Genomic DNA, 26,777 nt, shown 5'->3' on the forward strand with positions numbered 1-26,777 from the left:
CCAACACCGTTCCGTCACCATTACTTCCATCGGGAGAAGCGTGCTCCACTAAGATTGTGCGAGACGTGGCCTCACCTTAACTCCTGCTCTTGCTTAGTGCAATCGAAGGGAACTCCAATGGGCGCCTATCTCACCCATCATTCTATAAAGCAGAGGCTAAGGCGGGGAAGCAAGTACACGATTCCTTTTCTCTCAAACTCGTTACACTTACCTATCTTCTCGTTCTATCTTCTTCATCTGGCGCTCTGCCTCGACACCCCATCTTTCACATCTCATGTAATGACGGATCGTGCAATGAAGCGCCTAATGAAAGAGTCGCTGGAGGTTGTCCCTACTCATCCTCGCTTTCGTGTGATGCTACGACGGGATGAGGAGGGCAGCTTGGCAGCACCGCCACCGGAGAGTGAAAGGTCCTAATGGCTAGAGGGAGGGGTGAATAGCCTATTAAAAAATTCTACAACAACACTAAAATAAGTGATTAGTAAGAAAGACGGCGAAGTGAATTTTACGCTAGCACAACACTTGTGTTGCAAGCCACCTACCCAATTCTAATTTCTATGATTTCTATCACTAATTTACACCTAGGTGAATAGAACTAGCTAGAGAACTACAACTAAAGAGCTATACTAGCTACAAGCACTACACAAGAAAAATACAAAGAAATGCAAGAGAAAGGTAGATGTGATATACCGCTGTGGCAAGTGATCAAACAATGAATACTAAGGAGACAATCAAGACAATGATTTTTCCTTTGAGGTTCACTTGCTTGCCGACAAGCTAGTCCCCGTTGTGGCGATTCACTCACTTGGAGGTTCATGCGCTTATAGGCATCACATGCCTAACCCGCAACCGGGTGCCGCACAACCAACACAAGATGAGGATCCATAAGCCAAGCGCAATCCACTAGAGTTGCCTTTGGCGCTTCACTGGGGAAGGCACAAGAACCCCTCACAATCATAATGATCGAAGCCAGAGACAATCACCTTCCTCCACTCAACGATCCACCAATTACCGAGCCATCTAGGTGCCGGCAAACATCAAGAGTAATAAGATCTCCACCAGCCCAAATCGCCCAACTAGTGCCACAAGATGCTAGACCACTAAGCAATGCACTAGAGGCTCTCCAATCTCACTCAAGATGATCAAATCAAGTGTGTAAGTGAGTGGAGTGGTGTGCTAAGCTCTCAAAGGGTGTATACAACTATTAGAAGTGCCAAGAGAGTGGCCAAGGTTGGCCACACCCTCTATTTATAAGCCCACAAGCAAATAGAGCCATTACCCCTTAGAGCCAGCTTCTGTGAGGTCACCGAACATGGCGGTGGTAGCACTACCCTAGGGGTGGCAGTGCCCCCAATGGTCAAAACTAACAGCTAGTTTGACTGTCAGCGGTCACCGGACAGGCGGTGGTGGCATCACCCCTAGGGTGGCGGCGATGACTCGACCAGCTGCCCAAAAACACCAATCTTTGGAAAAATACGGTGGTGCACCGCCTCCACAGTAGTGGTGACCATGGTGGTGACCAACCCAGTTTACCCCTCTCTAGAAAAATATGGCGGTGGCACCGCCCTCCCAGCAGCGATGACCAGGCGGTGTACCGCTCTCACCACAGCGGTGTACACTAGATGCACCGGTGCCCGCGCTCTTCTTTGCTGCTCTTGGCCAAGTCTAGGTGGGCACCGCCCTAGGGGTGGCTGTGCCACTAGATAGGGTGGCAGTGCCCCACCATAGCACCTCACTCTCGGCCTCCTCACTCGGTCGCCGCCACAGGGGTGGCGGTGCATTGGACAGGGCATGGCGGTGCCCCCGTGGCAGCACCCTGAGCCCAACAATGCCTCCTTTTCTTCACCTCTTTCACCACCTTTGCAAATGTGTCAACACCACAAGTGTTTCACCATCATGTGCAAGTGTGTTAGCATTTTCACAATCATTTTTATAGGTTAATCACTTTTCACCAATTGTGCACTAGGCCTAAAATGCATATGCAAGTTTTCCAACACCTAGTGGCACTAGATGATCAAGTTGTCCGATAAGAGCTCCCCTCTTAATAGTATGACCATCTATTCTAAATGTGATCACACTCTCTATAGTGTCTCGATCACTGAAAACAAAATGACCCTATGGATATCACCTTTGCCTTGAGCCCATTTTTGTTTTTCTCTTTCTTCTTTTCTAAGTCCTGGAGCTTGATCATTATCACAAGTCTACACCACCACCATGGACTTCATTTCATGTGGCCATTTCCATCCATGAGTACCACCTAGCTCCTTCACTTGGGTTGGACCATCCTATCTAGTCACACACTTAGATGCAAAGATTAGTCCAAATAGGTTTCATCAATTAGCCAAAACCAAACTAGGGCTTTCAATCTCCCTCTTTTTGGTAATTGATGACAACCTTCACAAAGATATGAAATAAATTCAAATTTGAATCCATGTTGCTTGCCCAAGCATTTTTACCATGTGTAAATGATTTGGATAAGTTTCATGAAACCCCATTGGTAGCATTTGCTTCCCCTACATATGCGCTAAGAGTTTGGATTGAAAGCTTGCAGATATGCATAGATTAGAGTTGTGGGAGAGTAATGTCTACCAAATGATGCTAAGGTATAAGAGATGGACCTTTGAAGCATGATACCAATTGGAGTGCACCAATAATACCATCCTTAGCACCATTGTTAGTTAGATAGCACTTACAAAAATAAGAACTAGATACCTCGTGAGATCAACATTATAAGCAAGGTTCAAAACCAAGGCATATCTAACATCCTATGCTTGCTAGTTTGTCATTTCATCATTCAAACCTACAACTAGCATACACCACACAAGCATGGAATTTTAATTTAAAAACTTGTGCCATGCAAGCAAACATATGAAATGCACATTTGAATGTATCAATCAAGTTTATGAGCTTGCTCCTCCTACTTGTGTGCTTAAATTTTAAGTGACCCCCTTCATTTGTCATATTTCTCCCCCTATGTCAAAGTTCTCCCCTTTGTTATCTTTTCACTATCTTTGTGCATTACTTCTCCCCCTTTGTCATCAATGACCATAAAGGTTCAACTTTAGATAGGTTAAGATTATCAATGTCAATCAATGGGGGTGAGGATTATTTTACCAAATTTGGTCCAATATAAAACACTTGCTAAAGATATTTAACTTGATTTGATCCAAGGACAAGCTTCTTCACACCTCATTTCAAGGGTTATCTTGTACCATGTTGAGTTAAACACTTATAGCTCATTTTCTAGATCAAACACTAGGTTCATAAGCCCACAAACATGTCATATGCTACTACTAGATCAAGTAAAGCAAAGAAGCAATAGTGGTATCATACATGCATCAAATTTATTTGTTTTTCATGAATGAGCCTATTACATAAGAGGAATGACTATATGCACTAAACATGTCCTTAGCAAAGTATGTATGCATGCCAATCAACTTTTACCTTGGTTGCTCAAAGGAGAGGCATATCATATAAGTGGGGGGGGGGTGCATCAACACATTTTTGAGAAGTACAATATGTTCAACTCATTCCTTAGCTTGCAAAACCTTTTCTCATCAAGTGGCTTGGTGAATATGTCGGCAAGTTGATCTTCGGTCCCTACACTCTCAATGCAAATGTCCTCTTTTTGTTGATGATCTCTTATGAAATGGTGGCGGACATCAATGTGCTTTGTTCTTGCATGTTGAACCAGATTGTTGGTTAGCTTGATTGCACTCTCATTGTCACATAGCAATGACACTTTCTTGAACTTGATTCCAAAGTCATTCAAGGTGGCCTTCATCCAAAGTATTTGTGCACAACAACTACCGGCGGATATGTATTCGACTTTGGTGGTTGACAATGCAACACTATTTTGCTTCTTTGATGACCATGAAACAAGTGATCTTCTCAATAATTAACATGTGCCTGAGGTGCTCTTCCTTTCAACCTTGCATCCCTCATAGTCAGAGTCTAAATATCCAATAAGTTTAAACTTTGCTCCTTTGGGATACCACAAACCAACATTTTGTGTATGCTTCAAGTACCTCAATATTCTCTTAGTTGCCTTCAAATGACTTTCTCTTGGTGAGGCTTAAAATCTGCACACATGCACACACTAAATATGACATCCACCCTTGATGTGGTCACATAGAGTAGGCTTCCAATCATAGACCAATATAACTTTTGATCCACCATGTTGCCACTTGCATCACTATCCAAATTGCCATTTGTTCCCATGGGTGTACTAATGGCTTTGCTCTCATTCATGCCAAACTTCTTGAGCATATCTTTGATGTACTTGCCTTGACTCACAAATGTATCATTATTCAATTGCTTGATTTGAAGACCAAGGAAGCAACTCAACTCTCCAATCTTGGACATCACAAATGTATCATTATTCAATTGCTTGATTTGACTCACAAATGTATCATCTTTCCAAACTCTTCACAAAAGTCTTGATTGGTTGACCCAAATATAATGTCATCAACATAGATTTACATCACAAATAAGTCCTTATCAATCTTCTTAGTGAAAAAAGTGGTGTCAACCTTGCCCATCATGAACCCTTTAGAGAGTAACAAGTCCCTCGACCTCTCATACCATGCTCTAGGTGCTTGCTTCAAGCCATACAATGCCTTCTTCAACTTGTACACATGGTTGGGCTTCTTGTCATCTTCAAAACTGGGAGGTTGCTCAACATAAACTTTTTCATTGATGTATCCATTGAGAAATGCACTCTTGACATCCATTTGACAGAGCTTGATGTTGTGGGCATAAGCATAGGTTAGCAAGATTCTAATTGCTTCCAATCTAGCAACCGAGGCATATGTTTCTCCAAAGTCAAGACCTTCCACTTGAGTGTAACCTTGTGCTACCAATCTTGTTTTGTTTCTTATTACTATCCCATCTTTGTAACACCCTAAAATTTGCAAGATTTTAAAATAGGTGAATATGATTTAATTATGCATTTTGTGAGCATTTGAATTTAGAAAAATAATCATTTTTATTAAAACTAAAAGTCAAATATAAATTCAACACATGTATGTGCATTCATGCTACTGCATATTAATTTTTGTAGTGTGTGTTGAAACCAAACTTTGAATTGGTTTAAATTTGATTTGAATTTGTTTTGGGAATTTGGAAAAAGAAAATGAATGAGATTTCTTTCTCTTCCTCCTTTCCTTCCTGATTTTAGCCCGAGCAGGCCCAACTCCCTTCCTCTCTCTTTTCTATTTTTTCCCGCGGCCCAGCGCCTGGTCTCTCGAGCCTGCCCTATTCCCTTCCCACTTGGGCCAGGGCGCCACTTCGAGCCGTCTTCTCCTGGCTTGGCCTAGCCAAGCTGAAGGCCCCGCGCTGCAAGCGGAAGCCCAGCAACCCCGGCCCAGTCACGTGCCCAGCCGCAAGCCACGCTCACGCAAGCGCCGTTCCCCGCCGCTGACCGGTCGGGCCCACGAGTTAGACCCATCTCCTTCCCCTTGTTCGTGTCCTAGGTGGACACTGTGCCGTCGCCGATTGAGTCCGCCTCGGCCACGCACTCCTTGACGTCGCGCCCAAGGAATTCCATCCCCATAAATAGCGCCCGCACCCCTCCTCTCTCCCCTATCCCATCTAGCGTCCATTTTTCTTCGCCAAGCAGCCGCATCCGCTTCTCGCTCGAGCGCCGCCGCTGACCTCCACTGCCGGCTTGCGCCGGGCCATTTCTACCGCCTCTCGGTCCTCCGTTTCGGGTCCGGTGAGTTCGCCATCCCTTCCTCTCTCCCTCTGTCTTTTTCTTTCGATGTGGAGTGCGCTGCAAGTCGGGAACCGCGAGCTCCAGCACGCCGGCCATGGCGCCGCCGTGGTCAAGCCGTCAAGCCACCGGCAGTACTGTGCCGATTGGGTTTTTTTTCTTTTTCCGCCAAATCAGATCTCATCCGTCGGTTTCTAATCCAACGGCCTAGATCTATAGATACCCCTTCGTTGCCAATCTTTCAAATACGCCCTTATAAATATTCTAGATTCAACCCGCAGTCCTTTGCGCGTTTCACAGTTTACGTTTCTTTCTTTTGAAAGCGTATTTTCTTTCGGATGGGCTGAAATACGTTTTCAATTATTTACAGATTTGCCATTCAACTTGCTTTAGCCGTAAAATCTTCGTTTTAACTCCGATTAGATCCGTTCAAGTTGCGTTGGGTTCATAATTAAGTAATCTACACGTTTACGCTACTGTAAAGTAGGTTTCCAACTTTTATAATATGAGCTTAGATCTGATCTATTATTTGTCTATAGGAAATCTTGTTTAAACCATAACTTTTCCGTTTTAGATCTGATTTTTGTGATCTTCGCGTCTGTGTGTTCATAGCGAGATGTAGATTCGTTTTCCAAACTTTTCATCTAGATTCTTTGCTGTTGGTGTATTGTTCTAATCTGTAGCCTTGTTTGCTTTGCATGATTGCTCCTAGATGCTTGTATGTTGCTGTGGTTATCGAGTATAGACGGTGAGCAGTTCTCAGAAGATCAAGGGTACGACTTTGACGAGTAGGACCAGCAGGAGTACGTTGCTCAAGGCAAGTATAGCATGGGATCATCCTTGTTTCCTATTCACTTTAAATCATTAAATTCATGTTGCATGTGTCTTCTTGTTAGGAATTTCCTAGAATTGGACTATCGCCTTGTCACCTATGGGTTATGCATATGGGTAGCTTTGCTAGAGCTTAGTTAAACCATGATCTTGTAACTTGACTAATGGTATATGCAATAAACATAAAATGTGACTTTTTAGCAACATGGAAACAGGGGGCTGGAGTGTTTAGCTACTTTCTAAATGCTTTAGATTCCTCTCCCTAAGGACTTATCTATAAGTGATCATCCGGGACTTATAGTACAGCTGTGAGGGCTACATGGCTTTGGCTTTAGCTCAGTATGAGGACCTTTTCTAGCTTGTTAGTGGTTACCATTATTGGTGTAAGAATGGCTTGACGAATCGGGTATAGGACAGCCTCTACTCTTATGTGTATAGCCGTGAAGGAATTGTGCCATTTGACAGGGGGGTTCCTATAACTGTTTGCTGAGTGAATCTAATGGCCCTAACTTGTTAGACGAACCTTTGAAAGGCTTCATAGTGACCCCTGCCTGCTCACCTTGGAAGTGTTTTGGGAGTTATAAACTCAGGCATATGGGAATCACGACTCACAGTGAAAGTGTACAACCTCTGTAGAGTATAAAACTGGTATATCAGCAGTGCTCTCGGTCACGAGCGGCCTTGGAACATTTATGGAATAGATGATCACTAAGTAATATCTGTTTATGCTATTCATTACTCATGTTTACATTTGATCATGTGTTCTACTTTGGGGACTGAAACACCTTGATGCTACTCATAAGCTAAAATTGTGACAACTAAAAGCCGACCGCTATTAAGCCTGTGTCTAGCCTTTTGAGCCTCATGAACCCCGTGTTACACTTGTTAAGTACGACATGTACTTACGCTTGTTTATTTTCATTATTTGGATAAAAATCCCGGATGGGTAACAGATGACCTTGAGAATGATGATTTTCCTGAGGACTACTAGACTTGTGGACAACCAGTCGACGTCCCTGTGAATTGGAGCTTCCGCGATAGATCTTTTTATTATTTGTGCTATACTTATGTAATAACTCTGTCTTATTTGTGATGTAATAAACATTGGTGATGATACTATTCATAATTTGTCGGCTTATGTGTGTGACTGATCTCTGGGCGCACATAAGGTTTTGCACCCCATTTTATCCTAAAAATTAGGTGTGAGAGATTGGTATCAGAGCCGTATTGACTGTAGGACGCAAGCCTAGTTAGCAATGGTCGTTTTAGCTTCTTTTGGTTCACTCATTTCATGCTTTCTATCTCACCCTTGTTATTTGCTAAAGTTTTATGCTTCTTTTGCCTTATTCTATTATGAAAATTATTGCTTCTAATCTAACCTAACTAAATCTAATTCTATAGATGCCTTGTGCCCACAAGACTGCCCGCATGAGCACTGGGGGGTATTACCCGCCACAAGATTTGTCCATAGATCCTGAGGAGGAAGAACCTCAGGAACCAGAATTGGATTCGCCAACACCGCCAACACCTAAGTCCACACCTGAGCCAGCCCATAATGACCCTCAAGAAGTTGAGATCGTTGACTTGTCCAAAAACGAAGAGGAAGACATTATGGAAGAGGATGAGCCAATCCTGACATTGGGGTGGACAATAAAGGTGTGGTATAAGCCGGGATGTGAATTCTCCATTTCACATCGCCGACTCATGAGCCTGCTTCAGACATACTACAGTGACTGGGATGCAGCTGTAGAATACACTTGTGAAGAGCATGCACACCCTCTTGAAGACACCTACTGGAAGGTTAGGGTGTGCATCACCATCAAGGATGAGCAGAAAGGTGCGTATCAGCTAGATTCAAACTACGCACACCATGGTCACCGCGCTACCATGGAGGACGGCATAGAAGATGCAGCCGCTGAAGCTTGCATAGGCCTCCGTGGTCGCCGATTCGAGGTCATGAAGGATGATCAATATCGATTCCTTCCTCATCAACACCCAGAATTGGGATGGGCGATGATGGACCCGCAGGGCACGGATCCAACCACGGAAGCGATGGTACACTTTGGTTACGAGTCTGTGTCAAGGATTCGCCGATTGGAGGATCAATTGAAGGCTCAGCAGAAAGCAATCAAGAGGCACCAGGAAGTGATAGACGAACAAAGGGTGTGCCTCAATTTGCCAAAGATGTATGAGGAGCTTCCTCATAAGTATCACCCCTAGATGTCGGAGTCCCTCTTTATGTAATAGCACGATAGTAGAACGAGTGAGTCGAGTTGGGTCGAATTTTTAGTGCGGTGTGAACATTATGTGTTTAGTTTATTTGTTCTTATGTTTATGCATGAGTTGGATCTTTGTAATGTGTGCTAAAACTTTGTGGGCATGTCCATAAGTTTCATATTTATGAATATTAAAGTTTGCGTCAATAAATAAATAGTTGGGTTTGTTACATCTTGCTCTCTCGGAATCTGTTTTTTGGAGCAGTCTGCTTTAGCTTAATGCCAAATAAAATATACAAGACCAAAAATTATGAAATTGATATGGGAATAACTAGACTTAATTATCTTTCCAATGCCTCTGGAATCACCCCCATATCTGATCTGGTTCGTGAGATATCTCTGTTTCATGTTGAAGTTACTGCACAGCTTGGAATTTAGGAACAGTTTTGGTTGTATCCTATTTTTGAGTAATCTAACCACATAATCTGGGAAAGTGGTCTGAATAAAAGTTGTAGAAAATTTCGTAAGCTTTCCAACCATATAAAGTACACTCTAATCGGATTTCTGGAACTCAAGATATGACTGTTTTACAGAGCTGCTGTTGTTGAGACTCGTCCAGAAAATCTTCAGAATGTATTCTAACTCGGAGATTTCTGAATTTTGAATGTTTGATAACAGATGACCTTGAGAATGATGATTTCCCTGAGGACTACTAGACTTATGGACAACCAGTCGACGTCCCTGTGAATTGGAGCTTCCACGATAGATCTTTTTATTATTTGTGCTATACTTATGTAATAACTCTGTCTTATTCGTGATGTAATAAACATTGGTGATGATACTATTCATAATTTGTTGGCTTATGTGTGTGACTGATCTCTGGGCACACATAAGGTTTTGCCCCCCATTTTATCCTAAAAATTGGGTGTGATAGATTGGTATCAGAGCCGTGTTGACTGTAGGACACAAGCCTAGTTAGCAATGGTCGTTTTAGCTTCTTTTGGTTCACTCATTTCATGCTTTCTATCTCACCCTTGTTATTTGCTAAAGTTTTATGCTTCTTTTGCCTTATTCTATTATGAAAATTATTGCTTCTAATCTAACCTAACTAAATCTAATTCTGTAGATGCCTCGTGCCCACAAGACTGCCCGCATGAGCACTGGGGGTATTACCCGCCACAAGGTTTGTCCATGGATCCTGAGGAGGAAGGACCTCAGGATCCAGAATTGGATTCGCCAACACCGCCAACGCCTGAGTCCACACCTGAGCCAGCCCAGAATGACCCTCAAGAAATTGAGATCGTTGACTTGTCCGAAAACGAAGAGGAAGACATTGTTGAAGAGGATGAGCCGATCCCGCCATTGGGGTGGACAATAAAGGTGTGGTATAAGCCGGGATGTGAATTCTCCGTTTCACATCACCGACTCATGAGCCTGCTTCAGACATACTACAGTGACTGGGATGTAGCTGTAGAATACGCTTGCGAAGAGCATGCACACCCTCTTGAAGACACCTACTGGAAGGTTAGGGTGTGCATCACCATCAAGGATGAGCAGAAAGGTGTGTATCAGCTGGATTCAAACTACGCACACCATGGTCACCGCGCTACCATGGAGGACGGCATAGAAGATGCAGCCGCTGAAGCTTGCATAGGCCTCCATGGTCGCCGATTCGAGGTCATGAAGGATGATCAATATCGATTCCTTCCTCATCAACACCCAGAATTGGGATGGGCGATGATGGACCCGCAGGGCACGGATCCAACCACGGAAGCGATGGTACACTTTGGTTACGAGTCTGTGTCAAGGATTCGCCGATTGGAGGATCAATTGAAGGCTCAGTAGAAAACAATCAAGAGGCACCAGGAAGTGATAGACGAACAAAGGGCGTGCCTCAATTTGCCAAAGATGTATGAGGAGCTTCCTCATAAGTATCGCGCCTAGATGTTGGGTCCCTCTTTATGTAATAGCACGATAGTAGAACGAGTGAGTCGAGTTGGGTCGAGTTTTTAGTGCGGTGTGAACATTGTGTTTTTAGTTGATTTGTTCTTATGTTTATGCATGAGTTGGATCTTTGTAGTGTGTGCTGGAAATTTGTGGGCATGTCCGCAGGTTTCATATTTAAGAATATTAAAGTTTGGGTCAATAAATAAATAGTTGGGTTTGTTACATCTTGCTCTCTCAGAATCTGTTTTTCGGAGCAGTCTGCTTTAGCTTAATGCCAAATAAAATATACATGACCAAAAATTATGAAATTGATATGGGAATAACTATACTTAATTATCTTTCCAATGCCTCTAGAATCACTCCCATATCTGATCTGGTTCGTGAGATATCTCTGTTTCAAGTTGAAGTTACTGCACAGCCTGGAATCTGGGAACAGTTTCGGTTGTATCCTATTTTTGAGTAATCTAACGACAGAATCTGGGAAAGTGGTCTGAATAAAAGTTGTAGAAAATTTCATAAGATTTCCAACCATATAAAGTACACTCTAATCAGATTTCTAGAACTCAAGATATGACTATTTTACAGAGCTGTTGTTGTTGAGACTCGTCCAGAAAATCTTCAGAATGTATTCTAACTTGGAGATTTCTGAATTTTGAATGTTTGATAACAGATGACCTTGAGAATGATGATTTCCCTGAGGACTACTAGACTTGTGGACAACCAGTCAACGTTCCTGTGAATTGGAGCTTCCGCGATAGATCTTTTTATTATTTGTGCTATACTTATGTAATAACTCTGTCTTATTCGTGATGTAATAAACATTGGTGATGATACTATTCATAATTTGTTGGCTTATGTATGTGACTGATCTCTGGGCGCACATAAGGTTTTGCACCTCATTTTATCCTAAAAATTCGGTGTGACAGATTGGTATCAGAGCCGTGTTGACTGTAGGACGCAAGCCTAGTTAGCAATGGTCATTTTAGCTTCTTTTGGTTCACTGATTTCATGCTTTCTATCTCACCCTTGTTATTTGCTAAAGTTTTATGCTTCTTTTGCCTTATTCTATTATGAAAATTATTGCTTCTAATCTAACCTAACTAAATCTAATTCTGTAGATGCCTCGTGCCCACAAGACTGCCCGCATGAGCACTGGGGGGTATTACCCACCACAAGATCTGTCCATAGATCCTGAGGAGGAAGAACCTCAGGAACCAGAATTGGATTCGCCAACACCGCCAATGCCTGAGTCCACACCTGAGCGAGCCCAGAATGACCCTCAAGAAGTTGAGATTGTTGACTTGTCCAAAAACAAAGAGGAAGACATTGTTGAAGAGGATGAGCCGATCCCGCCATTGGGGTGGACAATAAAGGTGTGGTATAAGCCAGGATGTGAATTCTCCATTTCACATCACCGACTCATGAGCCTGCTTCAGACATACTACAGTGACTAGGATGCAGCTGTAGAATACGCTTGCGAAGAGCATGCACACCCTCTTGAAGACACCTACTAGAAGGTTAGGGTGTGCATCACCATCAAGGATGAGCAGAATGGTGCGTATCAGCTGGATTCAAACTACACACACCATGGTCACCGTGCTACCAAGGAGGATGGCATAGAAGATGCAGCCGCTGAAGCTTGCATAGGCCTCCGTGGTTGCCGATTCGAGGTCATGAAGGATGATCAATATCGATTCCTTCCTCATCAACACCTAGAATTGGGATGGGCGATGATGGACCTGCAGGGCACGAATCCAACCACGGAAGCGATGCTACACTTTGGTTACGAGTCTGTGTCAAGGATTCGCCGATTGGAGGATCAATTGAAGGCTCAGCAGAAAGCAATCGAGAGGCACCAGGAAGTGATAGACGAACAAAGGGCGTGCCTCAATTTGCCAAAGATGTATGAGGAGCTTCCTCATAAGTATCGCCCCTAGATGTTGGAGTCCCTCTTTATGTAATAGCACGATAATAGAACGAGTGAGTCGAGTTGGGTCGAGTTTTTAGTGCGGTGTGAACATTGTGTGTTTAGTTGATTTGTTCTTATGTTTATGCATGAGTTGGATCTTTGTAATGTGTGCTGGAACTTTGTGGGCATGTCCGCAAGTTTCATATTTAAGAATATTAAAGTTTGGGTCAATAAATAAATAGTTGGGTTTGTTACATCTTGCTCTCTCGGAATCTGTTTTTCAGAGCAGTCTGCTTTAGCTTAATGCCAAATAAAATATACACGACCAAAAATTATGAAATTGATATGGGAATAACTAGACTTAATTATCTTTCCAATGCCCCTAGAATCACCCCCATATCTGATCTGGTTCGTGAGATATCTCTGTTTCAAGTCGAAGTTACTGCACAGCCTGGAATCTAGGAATAGTTTTGGTTGTATCCTATTTTTGAGTAAACTAACGACAGAATCTGGGAAAGTGGTCTGAATAAAAGTTGTAGAAAATTTCGTAAGCTTTCCAACCATATAAAGTACACTCAAATTAGATTTCTAGAACTCGAGATATGACTATTTTACAGAGCTGGTGTTGTTGAGACTCGTCCAGAAAATCTTTAGAATGTATTCTAACTTGGAGATTTCTGAATTTTGAATGTTTGATAACAGATGACCTTGAGAATGATGATTTCCCTGAGGACTACTAGACTTGTGGACAACCAGTCGACGTCCCTGTGAATTGGAGCTTCCGCGATAGATCTTTTTATTATTTGTGCTATACTTATGTAATAACTCTGTCTTATTCGTGATGTAATAAACATTGGTGATGATACTATTCATAATTTGTCGGCTTATGTGTGTGACTGATCTCTGGGCGCACATAAGGTTTTGCACCCCATTTTATCCTAAAAATTGGGTGTGACAGATTGGTATCAGAGCCGTGTTGACTGTAGGACGCAAGCCTAGTTAGCAATGGTCGTTTTAGCTTCTTTTGGTTCAGTCATTTCATGCTTTCTATCTCACCCTTGTTATTTGCTAAAGTTTTATGCTTCTTTTGCCTTATTCTATTATGAAAATTATTGCTTCTAATCTAACCTAACTAAATCTAATTCTGTAGATGCCTCATGCCCACAAGACTGCCCGCATGAGCACTGGGGGGTATTACCCGCCACAAGGTTTGTCCATGGATCCTGAGGAGGAAGGACCTCAGGAACCAGAATTGGATTCACCAACACCGCCAACGCCTGAGTCCACACCTGAGCCAGCCCAGAATGACCCTCAAGAAGTTGAGATTGTTGACTTGTCCGAAAACAAAGAGGAAGACATTGTTGAAGAGGATGAGCCAATCCCGCCATTGGGGTGGACAATAAAGGTGTGGTATAAGCCGGGATGTGAATTCTCCATTTCACATCACCGACTCATGAGCCTGCTTTAGACATACTACATTGACTAGGATGCAGTTGTAGAATACGCTTGCGAAGAGCATGCACACCCTCTTGAAGACACCTACTGGAAGGTTAGGGTGTGCATCACCATCAAGGATGAGCAGAAAGGTGCGTATCAGCTGGATTCAAACTACGCACACCATGGTCACCGCGCTACCATGGAGGACGGCATAGAAGATGCAGCCGCTGAAGCTTGCATAGGCCTCCGTGGTCGCCGATTCGAGGTCATGAAGGATGATCAATATCGATTCCTTCCTCATCAACACCCAGAATTGGGATGGGCGATGATGGACCCGCAGGGCATGGATCCAACCACGGAAGCGATGCTACACTTTGGTTACGAGTCTGTGTCAAGGATTCGCCGATTGGAGGATCAATTGAAGGCTCAGCAGAAAGCAATCAAGAGGCACTAGGAAGTGATAGATGAACAAAAGGGCATGCCTCAATTTGCAAAAGATGTATGAGGAGCTTCCTCATAAGTATCGCCCCTAGATGTCGGAGTCCCTCTTTATGTAATAGCACGATAGTAGAACGAGTGAGTCGAGTTGGGTCGAGTTTTTAGTGCGGTGTGAACATTATGTGTTTAGTTGATTTGTTCTGATGTTTATGCATGAGTTGGATCTTTGTAATGTGTGCTGGAAATTTGTGGGCATGTCTGCATGTTTCATATTTAAGAATATTAAAGTTTGGGTCAATAAATAAATAGTTGGGTTTGTTACATCTTGCTCTCTCGGAATCTGTTTTTCGGAGCAGTCTACTTTAGCTTAATGCCAAATAAAATATACAAGACCAAAAATTATGAAATTGATATGGCAATAACTATACCTAATTATCTTTCCAATGCCTCTAGAATCACCCCATATCTGATCTGGTTCGTGAGATATCTCTGTTTCAAGTTGAAGTTACTACACAGCCTGGAATCTGGGAACAGTTTCGGTTGTATCCTATTTTTGAGTAATCTAACGACAGAATCTGGGAAAGTGGTCTGAATAAAAGTTGTAGAAAATTTCGTAAGATTTCCAACCATATAAAGTACACTCTAATCGGATTTCTGGAACTCGAGATATGACTGTTTTACAGAGCTGCTGTTGTTGAGACTCATCCAGAAAATCTTCAGAATGTATTCTAACTTGGAGATTTCTGAATTTTGAACGTTTGATAACAGATGACCTTGAGAATGATGACTTCCCTGAGGACTACTAGACTTGTGGACAACCAGTCGACGTCCCTGTGAATTGGAGCTTCCGTGATAGATCTTTTTATTATTTATGCTATACTTATGTAATAACTCTGTCTTATTCATGATGTAATAAACATTGGTGATGATACTATTCATAATTTGTCGGCTTATGTGTGTGACTAATCTCTGGGCGCACATAAGGTTTTGCACCCCATTTTATCCTAAAAATTGGGTGTGACAGATTGGTATCATAGCCGTGTTGACTGTAGGACGCAAGCCTAGTTAGCAATGGTCGTTTTAGCTTCTTTTGGTTCAGTCATTTCATGCTTTCTATCTCACCCTTGTTATTTGCTAAAGTTTTATGCTTCTTTTGCCTTATTCTATTATGAAAATTATTGCTTCTAATCTAACCTAACTAAATCTAATTCTGTAGATGCCTCGTGCCCACAAGACTGTCCGCATGAGCACTGGGGGCTATTACCCACCACAAGGTTTGTCCATGGATCCTGAGGAGGAAGGACCTCAGGAACCGGAATTGGATTCGCCAACACCGCCAACGCCTGAGTCCACACCTGAGCCAGCCCAGAATGACCCTCAAGAAGTTGAGATCATTGACTTGTCCAAAAACGAAGAGGAAGACATTGTTGAAGAGGATGAGCCGATCCCGCCATTGGGGTGGACAAAAAAGGTGTGGTATAAGCCGGGATGTGAATTCTCTGTTTCACATCACCGACTCATGATCCTGCTTCAGACATACTACAGTGACTGGGATGTAGCTATAGAATACGCTTGCGAAGAGCATGCACACCTTCTTGAAGACACCTACTGGAAGGTTAGGGTGTGCATCACCAATGAGCAGAAAGGTGTGTATCAGCTGGATTCAAACTACGCACACCATGGTCACCGTGCTACCATGGAGGACGGCATAGAAGATGCAGCCGCTGAAGCTTGCATAGGCCTCCGTGGTCGCCGATTCGAGGTCATGAAGGATGATCAATATCGATTCCTTCCTCATCAACACCCAGAATTGGGATGGGCGATGATGGACCCACAGGGCACGGATCCAACCACGGAAGCGATGGTACACTTTGGTTACGAGTCTGTGTCAAGGATTCGCCGATTGGAGGATCAATTGAAGGCTCAGCAGAAAGCAATCAAGAGGCACCAGGAAGTGATAGATGAACAAAGGGCATGCCTCAATTTGCCAAAGATGTATGAGGAGCTTCCTCATAAGTATCACCCCTAGATGTTGGAGTCCCTCTTTATGTAATAGCACGATAGTAGAACGAGTGAGTCGAGTTGGGTCGAGTTTTTAGTGCGGTGTGAACATTGTGTGTTTAGTTGATTTGTTCTTATGTTTATGTATGAGTTGGATCTTTGTAATGTGTGCGGGAACTTTGTGGGCATGTCCGCAAGTTTCATATTTAAGAATATTAAAGTTTGGGTCAATAAATAAATAGTTGGGTTTGTTACATCTTGCTCTCTCGGAATCTATTTTTCAGAGCAGTCTGCTTTAGCTTAATGCCAAATAAAATATACACGACCAAAAATTATGAAATTGATATGGGAATAACTAGACTTAATTATCTTTCCAATGCCTCTGGAATCACCCCCATATCTGATCTGGTTCGTGAGATATCTCTGTTTCAAGTTGAAGTTACTGCACAGCCTGGAATCTAGGAACAGTTTCGGTTGTATCCTATTTTTGAGTAATCTAACGACAGAATCTGGGAAAGTGGTCTGAATAAAAGTTGTAGAAAATTTCGTAAGCTTTCCAACCATATAAAGTACACTCTAATCAGATTTCTAGAACTCAAGATATGACTGTTTTACAGAGCTGCTGTTGTTGAGACTCGTCCAGAAAATCTTCAGAATGTATTCTGACTTGGAGATTTCCGAATTTTGAATGTTTGATAATAGATGACCTTGAGAATGATGATTTCCCTGAGGACTACTAGACTTGTGGATAACCAGTCGATGTCCATATGAATTGGAGCTTCCACGATAGATCTTTTTATTATTTGTGCTATACTTATGTAATAACTCTGTCTTATTCGTGATGTAATAAACATTGGTGATGATACTATTCATAATTTGTCGGCTTATGTGTGTGACTGATCTCTGGGCGCACATAAGGTTTTGCACCCCATTTTATCCTAAAAATTGGGTATGACAGATTGGTATCAGAACCGTGTTGACTGTAGGACGCAAGCCTAGTTAGCAATGGTCGTTTTAGCTTCTTTTGGTTCACTCATTTCATGCTTTCTATCTCACCCTTGTTATTTGCTAAAGTTTTATGCTTCTTTTGCCTTATTCTGTTATGAAAATTATTGCTTCTAATCTAACCTAACTAAATCTAATTCTGTAGATGCCTCGTGCCCACAAGACAGCCCGGATGAGCACTGGGGGGTATTACCCGCCACAAGATTTGTCCATAGATCCTGAGGAGGAAGAACCTCAGGAACCAGAATTGGATTCGCCAACACCGCCAACGCCTGAGTCCACACCAGAGCTAGCCCAGAATGACCCTCAAGAAGTTGAGATTGTTGACTTGTCCGGAAACGAAGAGGAAGACATTGTTGAAGAGGATGAGCCGATCCCGCCATTTGGGTGGACAATAAAGGTGTGGTATAAGCCGGGATGTGAATTCTCCGTTTCACATCACCGACTCATGAGCCTGCTTTAGACATACTACAGTGACTGGGATGCAGCTGTAGAATATGCTTGCGAAGAGCATGCACACCCTCTTGAAGACACCTACTGGAAGGTTAGGGTGTGCATCACCATCAAGGATTAGCAGAAAGGTGCGTATCAGCTGGATTCAAACTACGCACACCATGGTCACCGCGCTACCATGGAGGACGGCATAGAAGATGCAACCGCTGAAGCTTGCATAGGCCTCCGTGGTCGCCGATTCGAGGTCATGAAGGATGATCAATATCGATTCCTTCCTCATCAACACCCAGAATTGGGATGGGCGATGATGGACCCGCAGGGCATGGATCCAACCACGGAAGCGATGCTACACTTTGGTTACGAGTCTGTGTCAAGGATTCGCCGATTGGAGGATCAATTGAAGGCTCAGCAGAAAGCAATCAAGAGGCACTAGGAAGTGATAGATGAACAAAAGGGCATGCCTCAATTTGCAAAAGATGTATGAGGAGCTTCCTCATAAGTATCGCCCCTAGATGTCGGAGTCCCTCTTTATGTAATAGCACGATAGTAGAACGAGTGAGTCGAGTTGGGTCGAGTTTTTAGTGCGGTGTGAACATTATGTGTTTAGTTGATTTGTTCTGATGTTTATGCATGAGTTGGATCTTTGTAATGTGTGCTGGAAATTTGTGGGCATGTCTGCATGTTTCATATTTAAGAATATTAAAGTTTGGGTCAATAAATAAATAGTTGGGTTTGTTACATCTTGCTCTCTCGGAATCTGTTTTTCGGAGCAGTCTACTTTAGCTTAATGCCAAATAAAATATACAAGACCAAAAATTATGAAATTGATATGGGAATAACTATACCTAATTATCTTTCCAATGCCTCTAGAATCACCCCATATCTGATCTGGTTCGTGAGATATCTCTGTTTCAAGTTGAAGTTACTACACAGCCTGGAATCTGGGAACAGTTTCGGTTGTATCCTATTTTTGAGTAATCTAACGACAGAATCTGGGAAAGTGGTCTGAATAAAAGTTGTAGAAAATTTCGTAAGATTTCCAACCATATAAAGTACACTCTAATCGGATTTCTGGAACTCGAGATATGACTGTTTTACAGAGCTGCTGTTGTTGAGACTCATCCAGAAAATCTTCAGAATGTATTCTAACTTGGAGATTTCTGAATTTTGAACGTTTGATAACAGATGACCTTGAGAATGATGAGTTCCCTGAGGACTACTAGACTTGTGGACAACCAGTCGACGTCCCTGTGAATTGGAGCTTCCGTGATAGATCTTTTTATTATTTATGCTATACTTATGTAATAACTCTGTCTTATTCGTGATGTAATAAACATTGGTGATGATACTATTCATAATTTGTCGGCTTATGTGTGTGACTAATCTCTGGGCACACATAAGGTTTTGCACCCCATTTTATCCTAAAAATTGGGTGTGACAGATTGGTATCATAGCCGTGTTGACTGTAGGACGCAAGCCTAGTTAGCAATGGTCGTTTTAGCTTCTTTTGGTTCAGTCATTTCATGCTTTCTATCTCACCCTTGTTATTTGCTAAAGTTTTATGCTTCTTTTGCCTTATTCTATTATGAAAATTATTGCTTCTAATCTAACCTAACTAAATCTAATTCTGTAGATGCCTCGTGCCCACAAGACTGTCCGCATGAGCACTGGGGGCTATTACCCGCCACAAGGTTTGTCCATGGATCCTGAGGAGGAAGGACCTCAGGAACCGGAATTGGATTCGCCAACACCGCCAACGCCTGAGTCCACACCTGAGCCAGCCCAGAATGACCCTCAAGAAGTTGAGATCATTGACTTGTCCGAAAACGAAGAGGAAGACATTGTTGAAGAGGATGAGCCGATCCCGCCATTGGGGTGGACAAAAAAGGTGTGGTATAAGCCGGGATGTGAATTCTCTGTTTCACATCACCGACTCATGATCCTGCTTCAGACATACTACAGTGACTGGGATGTAGCTATAGAATACGCTTGCGAAGAGCATGCACACCTTCTTGAAGACACCTACTGGAAGGTTAGGGTGTGCATCACCAATGAGCAGAAAGGTGTGTATCAGCTGGATTCAAACTACGCACACCATGGTCACCGTGCTACCATGGAGGACGGCATAGAAGATGCAGCCGCTGAAGCTTGCATAGGCCTCCGTGGTCGCCGATTCGAGGTCATGAAGGATGATCAATATCGATTCCTTCCTCATCAACACCCAGAATTGGGATGGGCGATGATGGACCCACAGGGCACGGATCCAACCACGGAAGCGATGGTACACTTTGGTTACGAGTCTGTGTCAAGGATTCGCCGATTGGAGGATCAATTGAAGGCTCAGCAGAAAGCAATCAAGAGGCACCAGGAAGTGATAGATGAACAAAGGGCATGCCTCAATTTGCCAAAGATGTATGAGGTGCTTCCTCATAAGTATCACCCCTAGATGTTGGAGTCCCTCTTTATGTAATAGCACGATAGTAGAACGAGTGAGTCGAGTTGGGTCGAGTTTTTAGTGCGGTGTGAACATTGTGTGTTTAGTTGATTTGTTCTTATGTTTATGTATGAGTTGGATCTTTGTAATGTGTGCGGGAACTTTGTGGGCATGTCCGCAAGTTTCATATTTAAGAATATTAAAGTTTGGGTCAATAAATAAATAGTTGGGTTTGTTACATCTTGCTCTCTCGGAATCTATTTTTCAGAGCAGTCTGCTTTAGCTTAATGCCAAATAAAATATACACGACCAAAAATTATGAAATTGATATGGGAATAACTAGACTTAATTATCTTTCCAATGCCTCTGGAATCACCCCCATATCTGATCTGGTTCGTGAGATATCTCTGTTTCAAGTTGAAGTTACTGCACAGCCTGGAATCTAGGAACAGTTTCGGTTGTATCCTATTTTTGAGTAATCTAACGACAGAATCTGGGAAAGTGGTCTGAATAAAAGTTGTAGAAAATTTCGTAAGCTTTCCAACCATATAAAGTACACTCTAATCAGATTTCTAGAACTCAAGATATGACTGTTTTACAGAGCTGCTGTTGTTGAGACTCGTCCAGAAAATCTTCAGAATGTATTCTGACTTAGAGATTTCCGAATTTTGAATGTTTGATAATAGATGACCTTGAGAATGATGATTTCCCTGAGGACTACTAGACTTGTGGATAACCAGTCGATGTCCATATGAATTGGAGCTTCCACGATAGATCTTTTTATTATTTGTGCTATACTTATGTAATAACTCTGTCTTATTCGTGATGTAATAAACATTGGTGATGATACTATTCATAATTTGTCGGCTTATGTGTGTGACTGATCTCTGGGCGCACATAAGGTTTTGCACCCCATTTTATCCTAAAAATTGGGTATGACAGATTGGTATCAGAACCGTGTTGACTGTAGGACGCAAGCCTAGTTAGCAATGGTCGTTTTAGCTTCTTTTGGTTCACTCATTTCATGCTTTCTATCTCACCCTTGTTATTTGCTAAAGTTTTATGCTTCTTTTGCCTTATTCTGTTATGAAAATTATTGCTTCTAATCTAACCTAACTAAATCTAATTCTGTAGATGCCTCGTGCCCACAAGACAGCCCGGATGAGCACTGGGGGGTATTACCCGCCACAAGATTTGTCCATAGATACTGAGGAGGAAGAACCTCTGGAACCAGAATTGGATTCGCCAACACCGCCAACGCCTGAGTCCACACCAGAGCTAGCCCAGAATGACCCTCAAGAAGTTGAGATTGTTGACTTGTCCGGAAACGAAGAGGAAGACATTGTTGAAGAGGATGAGCCGATCCCGCCATTTGGGTGGACAATAAAGGTGTGGTATAAGCCGGGATGTGAATTCTCCATTTCACATCACCGACTCATGAGCCTGCTTCAGACATACTACAGTGACTGGGATGCAGCTGTAGAATATGCTTGCGAAGAGCATGCACACCCTCTTGAAGACACCTACTGGAAGGTTAGGGTGTGCATCACCATCAAGGATTAGCAGAAAGGTGCGTATCAGCTGGATTCAAACTACGCACACCATGGTCACCGCGCTACCATGGAGGACGGCATAGAAGATGCAGCCGCTGAAGCTTGCATAGGCCTCCGTGGTCGCCGATTCGAGGTCATGAAGGATGATCAATATCGATTCCTTCCTCATCAACACCCAGAATTGGGATGGGTGATGATGGACCCGCAGGGCATGGATCCAACCACGGAAGCGATGGTACACTTTGGTTATGAGTCTGTGTCAAGGATTCGCCGATTGGAGGATCAATTGAAGGCTCAGCAGAAAGCAATCAAGAGGCACCAGGCAGTGATAGATGAACAAAGGGCGTGCCTCAATTTGCCAAAGATGTATGAGGAGCTTCCTCATAAGTATCGCCCCTAAATGTCGGAGTCCCTCTTTATGTAATAGCACGATAGTAGAACGAGTGAGTCGAGTTGGGTCGAGTTTGTAGTGCGGTGTGAACATTGTGTGTTTAGTTGATTTGTTCTTATGTTTATGCACGAGTTGGATCTTTGTAATGTGTGCTGGAACTTTGTGGGCATGTCCGCAAGTTTCATATTTAAGAATATTAAAGTTTGGGTCAATAAATAAATATTTGGGTTTGTTACATCTTGCTCTCTCGGAATCTGTTTTTCGGAGCAGTCTGCTTTAGCTTAATGCCAAATAAAATATACACGACCAAAAATTATGAAATTGATATGGGAATAACTAGACTTAATTATCTTTCCAATGCCTCTGGAATCACCCCCATATCTGATCTGGTTCGTGAGATATCTCTGTTTCGAGTTGAAGTTACTGCACAGCCTGGAATCTGGGAACTGTTTCGGTTGTATCCTATTTTTGAGTAATCTAACGACAGAATCTGGGAAAGGGGTCTGAATAAAAGTTGTAGAAAATTTCATAAGCTTTCCAACCATATAAAGTACACTCTAATCGGATTTCTGGAACTCGAGATATGACTGTTTTATAGAGCTGTTGTTGTTGAGACTCGTCCAGAAAATCTTCAGAATGTATTCTAACTTGGAGATTTCTGAATTTTGAATGTTTGATAACAGATGACCTTGAGAATGATGATTTCCCTGAGGACTACTAGACTTGTGGACAACCAGTCGACGTCCCTATGAATTGGAGCTTCCACGATAGATCTTTTTATTATTTGTGCTATACTTATGTAATAACTCTGTCTTATTCGTGATGTAATATACAATGGTGATGGTACTATTCATAATTTGTCGACTTATGTGTGTGACTGATCTCTGGGCGCACATAAGGTTTTGCACCCCATTTTATCCTAAAAATTGGGTGTGACAGATTGGTATTAGAGCTGTGTTGACTGTAGGACGCAAGCCTAGTTAGCAATGGTTGTTTTAGATTCTTTTGGTTCACTCATTTCATGCTTTCTATCTCACCCTTGTTATTTGCTAAAGTTTTATGCTTCTTTTACCTTATTCTATTATGAAAATTATTGCTTTTAATCTAACCTAACTAAATCTAATTCTGTAGATGCCTCGTGCCCACAAGACTGCCCGCATGAGCACTGGGGGGTATTACCCGCCACAAGATCTGTCCATAGATCCTGAGGAGGAAGAACCTCAGGAACCAGAATTGGATTAGCCAACACCGCCAACGCCTGAGTCCACACCTAAGCCAGCCCAGAATGACCCTCAAGAAGTTGAGATTGTTGACTTGTCCGAAAATGAAGAGGAAGACATTGTTGAAGAGGATGAGCCGATCCCGCCATTGGGGTGGACAATAAAGGTGTGGTATAAGCCGGGATGTGAATTCTCCGTTTCACATCACCGACTCATGAGCCTGCTTCAGACATACTACAGTGACTAGGATGCAGCTGTAGAATATGCTTACGAAGAGCATGCACACCCTCTTGAAGACACCTACTAGAAGGTTAGGGTGTGCATCACCATCAAGGATGAGCAGAAAGGTGCGTATCAGCTGGATTCAAACTACGCACACCATGGTCACCGCGCTACCATGGAGGACGGCATAGAAGATGCAGCTGCTGAAGCTTGCATAGGCCTCCGTGGTCACCGATTCGAGGTCATGAAGGATGATCAATATCGATTCCTTCCTCATCAACACCCAGAATTGGGATGGGCGATGATGGACCCGCAAGGCACGGATCCAACCACGGAAGCGATGGTACACTTTGGTTACGAGTCTGTGTCAAGGATTCGCCGATTGGAGGATCAATTGAAGGCTCAGTAGAAAGCAATCAAGAGGCACCAGGAAGTGATAGACGAACAAAGGGCATGCCTCAATTTGCCAAAGATGTATGAGGAGCTTCCTCATAAGTATCGCCCCTAAATGTTGGAGTCCCTCTTTATGTAATAGCACGATAGTAGAACGAGTGAGTCGAGTTTTTAGTGCGGTGTGAACATTGTGTTTAGTTGATTTGTTCTTATGTTTATGCATGAGTTGGATCTTTGTAATGTGTGCTGGAACTTTGTGGGCATGTCCGCAAGTTTCATATTTATGAATATTAAAGTTTGGGTCAATAAATAAATAGTTGGGTTTGTTACATCTTGCTCTCTCGGAATCTATTTTTCGGAGCAGTCTGCTTTAGCTTAATGCCAAATAAAATATACATGACCAAAAATTATGAAATTGATATGGGAATAACTAGACTTAATTATCTTTCCAATGCCTCTGGAATCACCCCCATATCTGATCTGGTTCGTGAGATATCTCTGTTTCAAGTTGAAGTTACTGCACAGCCTAGAATCTGGAAACAGTTTCGGTTGTATCCTATTTATGAGTAATCTAACGACAGAATCTGGGCAAGTGGTCTGAATAAAAGTTGTAGAAAATTTCGTAAGCTTTCCAACCATGTAAAGTACACTCTAATCGGATTTCTAGAACTCGAGATATGACAGTTTTACAGAGCTGCTGTTGTTGAGGCTGGTCCAGAAAATCTTCAGAATGTATTCTAACTTGGAGATTTCTGAATTTTGAATGTTTGATAACAGATGACCTTGAGAATGATGATTTCCCTGAGGACTACTAGACTTGTGGACAACCAGTCGACGTCCCTGTGAATTGGAGCTTCCGCGATAGATCTTTTTATTATTTGTGCTATACTTATGTAATAACTCTGTCTTATTCGTGATGTAATAAACATTGGTGATGATACTATTCATAATTTGTCGGCTTATGTGTGTGACAGATCTCTAGGCGCACATAAGGTTTTGCACCCTATTTTATCCTAAAAATTGGGTGTGACAGATTGGTATCAGAGCCATGTTGACTGTAGGACGCAAGCCTAGTTAGCAATGGTCGTTTTAGCTTCTTTTGGTTCACTCATTTCATGCTTTTTATCTCACCCTTGTTATTTGCTGAAGTTTTATGCTTCTTTTGCCTTATTCTATTATGAAAATTATTACTTCTAATCTAACCTAACTAAATCTAATTCTGTAGATGCCCTGTGCCCACAAGACTGCCTGCATGAGCACTGGGGGGTATTACCCGCCACAAGATTTGTCCATAGATCCTGAGGAGGAAGGACCTCAGGAACCGGAATTGGATTCGCCAACACCGCCAACGCTTGAGTCCACACCTGAGCCAGCCTAGAATGACCCTCAAGAAGTTGAGATTGTTGACTTGTCCGAAAACGAAGAGGAAGACATTGTTGAAGAGGATGAGCCGATCCCGCCATTGGGGTGGACAATAAAGGTGTGGTATAAGCTAGGATGTGAATTCTCCGTTTCACATCACCGACTCATGAGCCTGCTTCAGACATACTATAGTGACTGGGATGCAGCTGTAGAATACGCTTGCGAAGAGCATGCACACCCTCTTGAAGACACCTACTGGAAGGTTAGGGTGTGCATCACCATCAAGGATGAGCAGAAAGGTGCGTATCAGCTGGATTCAAACTACGCACACTATGGTCACCGCGCTACCATGGAGGACGGCATAGAAGATGCAGCCGCTGAAGCTTGCATAGGCCACCGTGGTCGCCGATTCGAGGTCATGAAGGATGATCAATATCGATTCCTTCCTCATCAACACCTAGAATTGGGATGGGCGATGATGGACCTGCAGGGCACGGATCCAACCACGGAAGCGATGCTACACTTTGGTTACGAGTCTGTGTCAAGGATTCGCCGATTGGAGGATCAATTGAAGGCTCAGCAGAAAGCAATCAAGAGGCACCAGGAAGTGATAGACGAACAAAGGGCGTGCCTCAATTTGCCAAAGATGTATGAGGAGCTTCCTCATAAGTATCGCCCCTAGATGTTGGAGTCCCTCTTTATGTAATAGCACGATAGTAGAACGAGTGAGTCGAGTTGGGTCGAGTTTTTAGTGCGGTGTGAACATTGTGTGTTTAGTTGATTTGTTCTTATGTTTATTCATGAGTTGGATCTTTGTAATGTGTGCTGGAACTTTGTGGGCATGTCCGCAAGTTTCATATTTAAGAATATTAAAGTTTGGGTCAATAAATAAATAGTTGGGTTTGTTACATCTTGCTCTCTCGGAATCTGTTTTTTGGAGCAGTCTGCTTTAGCTTAATGCCAAATAAAATGTACACGACCAAAAATTATGAAATTGATATGGGAATAACTAGACTTAATTATCTTTCCAATGCCTCTAGAATCACCCCCATATCTGATCTGGTTCGTGAGATATCTCTGTTTCAAGTTGAAGTTACTGCACAGCCTGGAATCTAGGAACAGTTTCGGTTGTATCCTATTTTTGAGTAATCTAACGACAGTATTTGGGAAAGTGGTCTGAATAAAAGTTGTAGAAAATTTCGTAAGCTTTCGAACCGTATAAAGTACACTCTAATCAGATTTCTAGAACTCG

The 26,777-nt window shown here is 42.7% G+C and overlaps 1 protein-coding gene across 1 annotated transcript; it reads left to right on the plus strand.

Moving 5' to 3' along the window:
* Positions 1–7,972: 7,972 nt before the first annotated feature.
* Positions 7,973–23,570, plus strand: LOC136510788 (uncharacterized). The gene is made up of 13 exons (XM_066505127.1): positions 7,973–8,381; positions 9,887–10,284; positions 11,826–12,080; positions 13,767–14,021; positions 14,103–14,165; positions 15,708–15,962; positions 16,026–16,106; positions 17,643–17,897; positions 17,961–18,041; positions 19,584–19,838; positions 19,902–19,982; positions 21,519–21,917; positions 23,460–23,570. The coding sequence occupies exons 1-13, from the start codon at positions 7,973–7,975 to the stop codon at positions 23,568–23,570; spliced, it is 2,898 nt and encodes a 965-aa protein (XP_066361224.1).
* The last annotated feature ends 3,207 nt before the right edge of the window (positions 23,571–26,777 follow it).

This window comes from Miscanthus floridulus, chromosome 16, assembly GCF_019320115.1.
Source record: "Miscanthus floridulus cultivar M001 chromosome 16, ASM1932011v1, whole genome shotgun sequence".
Taxonomy (NCBI): Eukaryota; Viridiplantae; Streptophyta; class Magnoliopsida; order Poales; family Poaceae; genus Miscanthus; species Miscanthus floridulus.

What these genes read in the sequence shown, in the direction of transcription:
- LOC136510788 (XM_066505127.1), top strand. Translation starts at nt 7,973, where the DNA reads ATGAGCACTGGGGGGTATTACCCGCCACAAGATTTGTCCATAGATCCT. An exon ending in TTGAAGACACCTACTGGAAG is followed by an intron (nt 16,107 to 17,642) that starts GTTAGGGTGTGC and finishes CTAATTCTGTAG; the next exon opens with ATGCCTCGTGCCCACAAGAC. An exon ending in TTGAAGACACCTACTGGAAG is followed by an intron (nt 19,983 to 21,518) that starts GTTAGGGTGTGC and finishes CTAATTCTGTAG; the next exon opens with ATGCCTCGTGCCCACAAGAC.